Raw genomic sequence first — 11,645 nt, forward strand, 5'->3', positions numbered from 1 at the left:
AAAAAAAAGGCCAAAACCAATAAAATATGCAAAAAAGTTATACTGCATATATTTAAAGAAGAGAAAACACGTCAGCTGTGTGTTATTGGCGTCAGCATTTCAACTTTTTATGTTTTTTTGCTCTGTATCAACACACTGCCCGGAGGCCAGTTACACTTTGGACACACCTGTATTATATACTGTATATTGTATGATTGTACTTATTCTTGATGATGCAACTACAAAGTCAATCATAGACTTGTGACCTAGCGTGTCCTGGTGCCAGGTGCACTTATAGACATCCTTATGTTCGAACATGGTATGTGTTATTGACAAACTGCGACGAGCAGACAAGTCCAGTAACATCACACCACATGGGTTCAGATTGGGGAGGCCAATCTTCCCAATCACGCCCCTCCAGGTCACACTGATGTTGCCCACATGGGCCTAGAAGTCTGTCTCCTAGTAGAACTACGGAATCACCAGCAGGGATGCTGCACACCTCTGATGGACCGACTTCCCACGCCGGGTACTCTGAAATGCATATCATTACGTACACATAAATGTCTTAAAGTCAGAACCCTTTCCTCCAAAGGCATAGGGAAGTGACCCTCTCGTTCACCAGGGATGACTCCAACACAGAGGCAATAATTAATAAGCCCACACCAGCTTGCTGCCTCTCCACTATGGCAACTCCAGAGTAGAACAAGATCCAGCCCTTCTCAAGGAGTTTGTAACTGTGGGTCGAGGTGATTCCAGCTATGTGTAGTCGGAATATCTCAACCTCTTGCTCAAGCCCAGACTTCTTCCCCACCAGAGAGTGACGTTCCATGTCCCTAGAACCAGATTTGGCCGCCGAAGACCAGGGCTCCCGCCTGTGACCGCCACCCAACCTGCATAGCACCTGACCCTTATGTTTGCCCCCGCAGGTAGCGGATCTATGGGGGTGGGATCCGGTGTGGCTTTTTTGAGCTGAGCCCCGCCGGGACCCATGGGTGAAGGCTTGTCTGTGAGGCCCTCCCCCACGCATGGCCTTAGAGTGGCAAAATGTGGTCTCTCTGCTTGAAGTTTTCCATTGGGTATTCTGATAAAGCCTAAATATAGTAGTTTATCAATTATAAAAAGAAAATTATTTTTTAAAACAATGTTAAAAGATTAGAGGACTTGTCAGGGCTTAAGTAATAATGACCAAACATATGTACAAGAATTACAACATGGTTTTAATCCACATGTTCAATCTTATTAAAACACCAGTCTATATTACAGTTGAGTTAGCAGCTAAGAAAAAGCAAAGAAAACAAAAATACCTGGAAGCCAAAAAGTAGCATGTTAACACTATGTAACATGTGAGACTAGTCTGCAGCCGCGCATGGAGGAAGATGAAAGTAGGAGCACATACATAAAAGAATGCAATCATTCATTCACCTTGCTGACCAACGTCCCACAAACATATGTGTTGCCATGGCAACTGAGTGCAAGTTGCCCCTTCTAACAGGAAGCAGCATCTTCGTTGGTGGTCAGTCAGGAGACGTTTGATTGGCCGAGGACATGCTCCCGCTTTTGTCCATGTGAGGTCAACTTCATGTGTGTGATTTATTTTAGATGATTTAGACTGATGCCGCCATACTGGGCCTCACAGAGACCATCATCCTCCATCGTGGAGGTGTACAAGAGAGTAACAATCAACCTATTAGCACTTTTCTTCTGCCTTAGAACAACACGTCTACCTATCTCTAAGGTGGAACATTGATGAAGAGGAGAGACACACTCACATGACAAAACAATGCGAGTGGAAAAAGGTTACAAGTGAGACGTTTGGTTCCTGAGAAAATGCAACCTTGGGAGTGAAAGACGACACAATTGACTGTACAAAAGGAGTGTGTGGCTGACTTGGGATCAGTGCTTGTGTATTTACAGTCACAAAGAGACGTGCACGCTCCTCTTGCTGGTCGGGTCAACAGGAAACAAGAAGCACACGTCGTGTTCATAGTGAGCCACCGACAACTGGACCTAAAGTGGCGTTGTTTGATCTCGGTGGGACGGGACGGTGGACAGAGGCAGGCGTCAGACGTAGAAGAGGCGTACTCGCGACGTGCTCACGTGGAGGTCGTCATCGTAGAACTTGGTCTCGATAATTACGTTACCGCTGAATGACAGACACAACAACACCGCCATGAGTGCATCCAACATGGATCAATGCTTAGGTCATGGCCTTAATTAATAGGTCACTCAACTGCCTTTATTAGCAGTAAGGCGTTAGAGAAGCGGGCTTTATTTGTACAATACAGTTATCTTAGAGCAGGGGTATCCAAAGTGCAGCTCGGGGATCATTTGCAGACTGCCGTCTGTTTTTGTTATTGGCCCACGGCACAGTCTAAAAATAAAATTAAAAGACTGCCCACATCAGAACATTACGAAGAAGGTTTAGAGCCACACTGAAAACATACAAAAATTATATTATTATAATACACTTTTGATTGACTAAGATGCATTCCTGAACAGAAAAGACGTGTTTGCAAGCTGATAAAGGCTGTAAAAATATGAATTTTGTTATGTGTGAAAAAGAGACTATTTTGTTGGTTATTTGCTAAATAAATAACTTGAAGGATTTATACAATTTTTCTTTTCTCATTCTGACATACAGTAGATGGTCTAATTAATTCTTTTAAGCACTGTACCTTGGATTGTTTTTTGCGTGTTTAAAGGGATTTGCGTGTTCCGATTTTTTGACATGAAGTTGTATGACATCCCCATCAGCAGTCTAGCACTGTCGCTTCCCCATTCTTGTGTACGTGACGAAGATGCTTGCATCTTCTTCCGCTGTGGAACACACACGTAAACAAGATGGCAGCGGCTCTCCGTCGCGAAGTAGATGCAAGCGTCTTCGTCACATACACAAGAATGGAAAGGCGACAGTGCGCAGGGATATGGTGGGAGACAAATAGAACACCGAGTGATACAGTATGTGAGGTCTGATTTTTTTCAAGTATGCATTTTTGTGATGCAAATGTATTACTCTTTTTAACGCATATTGTTTTGGGAAGTCAAACTCCTTACTCGTGAAACCCCAGCGACTACGTTCTTAATCACCAAAATCAGACCACAACTGGACTTCGGAGACCAAGTGGGGGGTGAGCCGCTGTTGGTGGACCGCACTGCTGATGGGGATGTCAGACAACGTCATGTCAAAAAAATCAGAACTATCCCTTCAGTGAACAAAAGAATATCAAAGTGGCCCCGGCATCCGTACATTTTTCTGCATGCGGCCCTTGGTGGGAAACGTTTGGACACCCCTGTGCTGATGATGATGTGATGATGATGATGATGATGATGATGATGATGATGATGATGATGTAACAGTGACTCACGTTAAGACGTTAGCAGGCATCATCTGGGACTCGGGGGCCGCTTCTATCAGAGACTGCCATGTGTTGGTGGAGTTGGGGATGACAAAGCCAAACTCAAAGAACCACTCTGTACATGTACACACACACACACACACACACACACACACACACTTCAACATGCTGTGTTTTTGTGGACAGTGTATTTAGCTGTGAGACTGTCTCCACCGGAGAGGAGCACCCTCGAGAACAGGCGGACGGGGAATGTTCTTTAATTACAAGCAAAGAAGATGCTGATTTCTTCTCTCATTACAACTTTTAAACATTTAGCTGCTGACGCTTGACAAAATGTAAACATCTCATTACGAATGTACCATGTCATTATGAAGTGAAATATGGCGATATCTGTGCTATATCTCAATTCGCACACTCCCATACTTACACTTTTGAGTGCATATGTATATTCACACTAAGAAGTACCCGGATGTTGCACTCAAAGTGGTCAAAATGGTGAGTGCAGAAGTAGGATTCCTTTTTTATAAATTGAATATTTCCGTAGTTATGAACTAACACCCATATAGTCACCTTTACATTCATATTATCCAATATTGTAGATATAATCAGAAAAGAAGACATATTGGACATAAGATAACAGACTCACGTCAGCTGTTCCTTGCTGTTTTTTTCTGCACAGCGTAATTCCTGTGGTGGCTATTGTCTCATCAATGTACTGTATTGTAATGGCAGCTTGAAATGGCTTTACACTCGTATTACCCAATATAGTATAAGACATTTAACACGTAAAAACTCCTGCTTGTGTGTCACCTTAGCGGCAGGCTGACAGATGTGTGGAAGACAGGAAGTATTATGATTATTAGGTTAATATTGTGCCTGTTGTGAGATAATATAAACCTGAAATAAATGCCGGTTCTAGTGTTCACGCCTCGTGCTCGTCTCACCAAATATTTACTGACACCTAATGGCCAATGTAGAAAGCTACATTCACAATTAGAATGTTTCTTCTGCCTTATTTTTTACAGTATATAATTTTATTTATTTAGCCATGTTTATACTTGAAAATGCTTTATTTAGGTCAAGAATAAGCACAATTTGCGTAAATATGCATTTTTATAAAATAAAATAGGCTGTATTCAGCCACAAAACAGCGGTCATTTTATAATTAATTTGTGAAAAACTTGCAATAGAGTGAGGTTGCGATGTACGAACCGCAATGTCGCGTGGGATGACTGTATAGCCAAAGTGGCTCATCTAGCAGAGATGTTGCATAGTTGAAGAGGAGGGTCACCTTCTAGACACTGTCCTTTGAAGAAGACTTTCTGCTCCAGACGGAACTTCTCCAGCTTCTCAGAAGAGGAAAAGTTGAGTTCTCTGGAAACGGCTTTACACTTGAGGATCTTCTTTGGGACGCGAGCTGGAGACACAGGGAGGAGTGCAACCATGAAAACCGTTGACCAGCAATGGTCCAAAGTCCAGATGTCGAGTTCTACATCAAGACAGTGAACGCACCTTCATGTTCTACCCCAGGAACCGAAAGGTCCTCGGTCCCTTGCCACAGTACTTTGCCCGTCTCTGCATCTCGAAGGTTCATCCAGTTTCTGTCAGGAGAACGTTAAGGACACATGCTTCGTTCCACAGTGAATTCCTCCAAGCACGCCTTGATCAACATTGCTTTGAGCACTGGGAACAGAAAAGGGCCTTCGCCAAAGTGTTCCCACAAAGTATACAACTGTCCAAAATGTCTTTCCAACATGAAACTTGGGACTCTCGTCCAGCTTATTACCTTTATCAAAGAAGGTTTGTTCGTCACTGTTGGTTAGCTAACAATACAGTAATCCCTCGTTTATCACGGTTAATTTGTTCCAGACCCGCCCGTGATAAGTGAATTCAATGCTAATAATTAATTTTCGGAGTTAGAGCATATAAAACCTGTTTATGACTTTCTAAATACTATTTTAACCAAATATGAGCCCTGTAGACAGGAAATAACACCCTATAGTCACTTTTACACTCAATTAGCCTTTGTTTACATCACATTGCGCAGACTCCGGGGTCACTGCAGGGACAAAAGACGGCTGCCACTAGCATAGTAAGCTACCGAGCTAACTAGTTAGCCTCTCCAATTTATTTATTCTAAACTTAAAAAAGTGTTTCAAACAGAGTGGGGAAGAAGGACAAAGAAGCCCAAAAAAATTACAACTTCCACACGGAATGAGAGGAGAACCTTTTTTCCACTGAATCTCAGCCATGGTATGTCAGCTCGGCTCTGCTGGCTCAATAGCCAGTCTCCATGAAGCGTCCAATCGAATCCAGTGCACTTTATTTATACAACACATTTTATAAACATGGTTTCCAAAGTGCTGCGAGTAAAACAATAAATAAGTAAAAATATAATGAAAAGTAAAACTACAAGTTAATATAAAAGGGAGTAAATCAAACAAAAACATTTAAAACAAAATAAATAGGTAAAAAAAAATAGGTAAAAAAATAGTAAAAAACTAAGATAAGTAAAACCAATCAAAATTAAAAAGAAAAAAATAAAAAGACACAGAAGACCACACAACTCACGCAGAGTTAAAAGCCAGAAAATAAACATGGGTTTTCAGACGAGACTTAAAGCATTCAACTATAGGGGCCATTTTTACATGAGGGAGGAGTGTGAGAAAGGTAATGTAATCTAAAGTCATGTCTCATAACATTACTGATGCCTCATGACCAGAATACAACATATAACTTGTCTTTCAATATTTTTTGACTAATGAGAGGCCATAGTCAACCACGAAACAGTGATCATTTATTTATTTTATTTATTTTTTTAACCGCGTGAGGAAGCGATATAGCGAGGGACAACTGTATTACAAAAAAAGTACTTCAAGTAGTGCTACCCCCTAAGGACAAAAATGGTTTGTCATCGTGTTGTTGCTTTGTGTTGCTGATGCTAGCTGTCCCGTCAATCTATCGGCAGGTTAGCTGCTCGTGAACACATCAATCACATACCTCAGCAGCCATGTCACACTCACAGCTACTCATGGATCCATGTTGTTTCCATAACGGAGCCATGTTGCAGTTTCTACAAAAAGGTGCGGACGTAGCCTTAAACAGCACTACTGTGGAAAGCTCACTTCTTGGCCTCACCCCACCTCGCAGGTCACTGACCTGAATGGGACCATAGTGGAAGCTGATGGGCTCCAATAAGTTCAGCTGTTCTGGAAGATTCTTCATTGGGTATCCTGTCACCTTCAGACAGCACTTAGTGTCACACACACACACTCGACTCCACGCCATCTGTAAGGCTCTCCACAGACCCTCAACACCTCCATTGGCTGTCTAAACACACACACACACACACACACAAAGACAAACCGTTCTGGAACAATCAGGCTTGGCCCGCTGGCTCTGACAGACGAATAAAGGGATCCCATTGACCGCTGTGTTTGATGTGACCTTGTCATTGCAACATACATACTGTATGATGCACAGTTCTAGTGTCCCACAGTCTGTTGGGACATTTCCTTCCATTATGTCACTGGAAAATATTGTCATATTTTCTCTCTGCAGACCCTTCCATCCTGACCTCAAGTCTACTTTTTGCCATGTTGCTTGTTGAGCAGCAGCAACACAATGTCAAAGTCAGCCTTGGAGATGGCGTGAGAGCCGTAGGACACCTGTGTGTAAGACAATAGCCAGCACAGTGGTTTAGCTGTTGTGTCAAAAGTACACTAAATCCAGTAAATATTCACTGGGGTTATGTTTCCAGACGCCCTGCGGATAATGGCCACACCCATAAAAACAAAAATTTTTGACACTCTAAGCCTTATAATATGCCTCACACACAAATGAAACTTTAAATTTTAAAATGTATCAGTGCTAACCGCTAATGAATGATAATGGAGAACAGATGGATTCTGAGCTACAGTCTAACCTTTAGCCTGGTTGTCAGAGCACTGGGACAACTGCGCTTCAATCTCCTGTGGTGCCGCCTCCATCTACCTCTAAAGCGGCTAGCGGTGGTACACGGCTCTGCATGTCCCTGGATCGTCCGGGCTAGCAGTCCAAGATGATGCAGGCGTTCCTTCAATGCCCTGTCGGGATAATCCACACTTGTTGCCTGTTGTAATTCCAGTAACGACTTACGATCATATATTCACTTGTGTTCACCTTGCAAGAGGCCGAATAGTAACAATGTTGGCTGTCGAAAGCTGGTGCTGCTGCCGCCACACCATGCACAGCCATCTTAAACCTACAGCATGTCGTTACATACATGATGTATTATGTTGTAAATGTTATGCTTTATTATCACATTTTTATAAATGTACAGATTTGAGTGAAAGAGATGTGTTTTTTGCGACAAAACAGACTATTTTCTGAGACAAAACCCACAACTGGATGGGGTTTTCACCACAATTTTTTTCTTTTCTTTTCTTTTTTTTTTTTTTTAAATAAGAAATCTGCAAATTTGTGGGCCATGAATTTTTTATTTCATTAATGTTATACCAGACACTGATGTTGTCTAATTATCTGATTGCAAGAAGCTGTGATGCTGGGTTCTGTATAAAAGGTGAAGGCGGATAAATGATGAACGAATGAATGAATGAACATTGCTGTACCATTGTGTGAAAGAGGCCGCCACCGGCCCATCCCCCACCTTTTCCTGCTAAAGTCTGCTGACTTGAAAAGGTACTCCTAATCCTCTCAAGTCGGACTAAATCCAATCTCCTGCATCAAACTCGTCATCCTGCACACATTCCAGAAGCCTCCGCACCCAGTTAGCCAGGTGATGCACACAGTGACGTCACACAATCATTTGTGATTGTGAGGCTCGGTGCTTGCAGCCATGATGAAGTCTTTAAAACCTAATGTAGACTTAACAATGACTTTTCACTGGGGGCTCATTAGCACACTGCTCTCACTCACACACGCACGCATGCTCTAGGGAGGTGAACATGTTGGTGTGTGAAGTTGAGATGCAACGAGGTAGGTCAATCACAGACAAAAAAGGAGAACATTTTTATTCTAGAGGACGTTCCTCACACAAGTCACATGAACCCACCAGTCCTGAGCGAGGCTGCACAGATAGAAGGAAGTAAATCCTTTTCCACTCAATCATGGATTTAAGTGTTACCTCACAACATCCAGAGCCTGACCTCACAAGTACGCGGGCGCGCACACACACACACACACACACACACACACACACACACACACAAACAAACAGATCCATGATCAACTTGGGTTCTTGTCACACCTAAAAGTTCCAATCAGCACCATGGAGACATCAAGATGTCATCCACAGCTGTTCTATACAGTGTATCAACCAACCAAACACAAGTTAGGTTGTACTGTCATTTAAAAACACTTCTACTAGCTGCTACATGTGCAAGGCAAACACTAGCCAGCGTTGCGTGAGCAACAGATGATGCAAAGCTTTCATCACAGACTCTGCAGCCTTCAGATTTCATTTCCATTTGAAGCCCCCCCCGCCCGGGCAGCCTTCTTTGGCCATTTTGTGCAGGTAGTCTTCCACATCCCAAGACTGCTTGTGTGGCACTGCAAATATTTCAATGTGGCACCACAAATGTAAGTATCTTAAGTATGCAGTACTGGACACATATCACCCTCAGTAGCTGAGGAACTCTAGGGGTTGCAATTCACTAAAAAGAGAAGAAGAAGAAGAAGAAGAAGAAATTGGAAAATATTGCAGTAAGTTCCAGTAAGTGTGCAACGACAGTAATGGATTTGGGACAGCACTAAGCAAAATTTACACACTCAGGAACTAAGTATACAGTGTACATAGTATACTTATTGAAGTGTACTGAGGGAAGTGATCCAGCAAAAGATTGGTGCTGCGATCAGAGGTATAGATGCCATAGGATGGCTCCTATGAAGGATGCAGACTTTCACTTGGGACACTTGGCGACTGTGCTGCCCTGCAATGACGGCAATGAACTGGAGCACCTGGTGGAAAGGTGGCTTTCTGCATTCAGCTAGCAGAACTAGCAGCCCGTGAGCTTCCAGCGGTGACTGGAGGCAACTTGGCCTCATGTACAATAACTCGTTAATTAATTACCCTGCAGGAAGATCAGATCGACCATGTGTCGTCATCCTCCTCCTTCCCTCTTCAGCACGAGTAGATCAGCTTAAAAGGGGCCGCCTCTTTCTCATCTGCTATGAGGCTTTAAATACAACCGGGCAGAAGAAGAAAAGCGTCTGCTGTTAAAACTTCACGCCCTGGCCTCAGCTTGACAAACTATGCTTTCACACAGGCGCCGCTGCCTTCAAAGGCTGTTTTCCGTGTTAGTGCTCTTTATACAGAACAGACAAACAAGAAAAAAAAAAAAAAAGATGTGCGTGGAGCTGATGAAAAATGTGTTCATATAATAGCCATATATTATTATTACTATGTCAATGCGTATTATTATATATTATAATCATCAGTTATTATTATGGTGGGGACACACCAATGTCTGCTGTCCAAGGTTCTGAAGCTGTTTACCTTCATTGACCCAATGACCTGACAACATTCTGCAGCTTAAAGTATTTCATTCTCATATACGGTTATTCTTATCTCAGTATTTTTTTAATTCATTGTTGCACTGCACAAGCATATACAAATAATATATATAAATATGCTTTCAACATTGAGGCGGTCAAAAACATTCCACACACCCGTCGGTATGATGTAGTGCCACAATAATGACCATATTTTTACATTATTATACCTCACTGATACTGTCAATCAAAAGTGAACACATCTTGCTGTGTTCATATGATGAGTCAGCAGCCATGCGTCAATACAATATGCATTGAATACACTGCGCCGTTTACCTGCTGCTTTCTTCGTCTTTGTTGATTTTAAATGCATAGTCGCAGATAAATGTTAAGTACGAGACTTTCAATACACAACACAAAGACGATGAAAGTGCACAAAGTGACAGGTGAGTGGCGGTCGTTATGGTAACGTCACGTATGTCTACAGGACTACACAGCTGGGACAGACAGATTCGCTGTCACACGAAGACAACACAAGTGCAAGTCAACTACAAAGGACAAACCATACGTGTCCTGCTCGACATCAACCCTCACACCAACACCATCATCATCACCACCACCACCACCACCACTTGCACTTAGCAGCACATCGTAGCTAGCCGAACAAATGTGAGCCTTCCTTCTGCCTCGTTGGACAAAGTGAAAGGGAAAATAAGGACAAACATCAGCCATGTCTCCAACATGCTCAGCTACGAGGACAAGCCGCCAGGTTAGCCACATATGCTAAGTCAAATTAACACACTCACGCACTAAATATGGCAATGCGCGTGTTACATTGAAAGATCTCCCGTTGAACAACACAGATCACACAATGTTAAAGAATCGCCTTAAAATACAACGAAAAGGATACAGTTTGAATCCCTTCAAAATTTCCTTGGCCCTGTCTTCGTCTGAAGACATGTCTCCAGTCGTCGTCCTCCCGAGCGGTCAAATCACAGTGGTGCTGTTTACGTTAGCTCCCAAAGTTAGCCGACAAACTGCTAGCTGCACTCCTGAAAACAGCCTAAAGGTTGTTTCAACTGCTAGATGCGCTCCTAAAAACAGCGTGAAGAAGTTTGATTTAACTGCCAGCCGCTTTCCGGAAAACAGCCTAAAAGAAGGCAGACTTAATAGCGTGGCGCCTGCGCTGCAAGCTAACGTTGATCCTATAATGCAATCAGCTAAATATAGGTAGCTAGCTGGCTGGCAGCCATCCCATCCAATCAGAGGCAACGTGGGATTCTCTGAAGCCAATCACAAGACAGTATGCAGAAATACGGGCGTGTCTGAATAGGATAAGAGACGCGTCACCCGGGGCAACGCCACTCACACACGCACTATTAATACGTGTAAAACGACCATTTTTACCTAACTACATTGATTGTAATTGATCATGCGTGTGTGTGTACTATTTAACTTTCACTGTAGTTGGCGTGAAACTAACATTTCATTTTCCAAATGGACAATTAAACTAATTTCATTGATTAAAATACAAAAATTAAGAGAAGTTTCTCACAGTTGTGAAATGTGAGAATTTTTCTGAGTGGACTTGATCATATTGAATTAGCATCCTTAGAACAAAGTCTACCACTAACTTTTGCTAAGAATTTAATAAGATTTAAACTGACATCAACTTTGAAGTAAACATAAAAATACTAACTGAACTCCAGTAACAACACATTACACAAGTTGTATGCATGTCACTGTGTTTCCCCCTAAAAATACACAAACACCACCCAGGAGAGCCCAACCAACCATTTCAATTCCTAAAGGATG

The 11,645-nt window shown here is 42.5% G+C and overlaps 1 protein-coding gene across 1 annotated transcript; it reads right to left on the reverse strand.

Moving 5' to 3' along the window:
• Positions 1-33: 33 nt before the first annotated feature.
• pde6d (phosphodiesterase 6D, cGMP-specific, rod, delta) lies at positions 34-11,038 on the reverse strand. The gene is made up of 5 exons (XM_054789349.1): positions 10,741-11,038; positions 4,851-4,939; positions 4,630-4,755; positions 3,348-3,453; positions 34-2,125 (listed from the first exon to the last, which is right to left on the reverse strand). Exons 1-5 carry the CDS (start codon positions 10,788-10,790, stop codon positions 2,044-2,046), a joined length of 453 nt encoding a protein of 150 aa, XP_054645324.1. The 5' UTR covers positions 10,791-11,038; the 3' UTR covers positions 34-2,043.
• Positions 11,039-11,645: the final 607 nt, after the last annotated feature.

The sequence above is a fragment of the Dunckerocampus dactyliophorus genome, chromosome 10, assembly GCF_027744805.1.
Source record: "Dunckerocampus dactyliophorus isolate RoL2022-P2 chromosome 10, RoL_Ddac_1.1, whole genome shotgun sequence".
Taxonomy (NCBI): Eukaryota; Metazoa; Chordata; class Actinopteri; order Syngnathiformes; family Syngnathidae; genus Dunckerocampus; species Dunckerocampus dactyliophorus.

Excerpts from the sequence above, each read along its gene's own strand:
- pde6d (XM_054789349.1), bottom strand. The coding sequence starts at position 10,790 with ATGTCTTCAGACGAAGACAGGGCCAAGGAAATTTTGAAGGGATTCAAA. Across the intron at positions 4,940-10,740 it reads ATTTTGAAGGGATTCAAACT|AAACTGGATGAACCTTCGAG; the intron begins GTATCCTTTTCG and ends TTCTCCTGACAG. Across the intron at positions 4,756-4,850 it reads TCCTGGGGTAGAACATGAAG|CTCGCGTCCCAAAGAAGATC; the intron begins GTGCGTTCACTG and ends CTGTGTCTCCAG.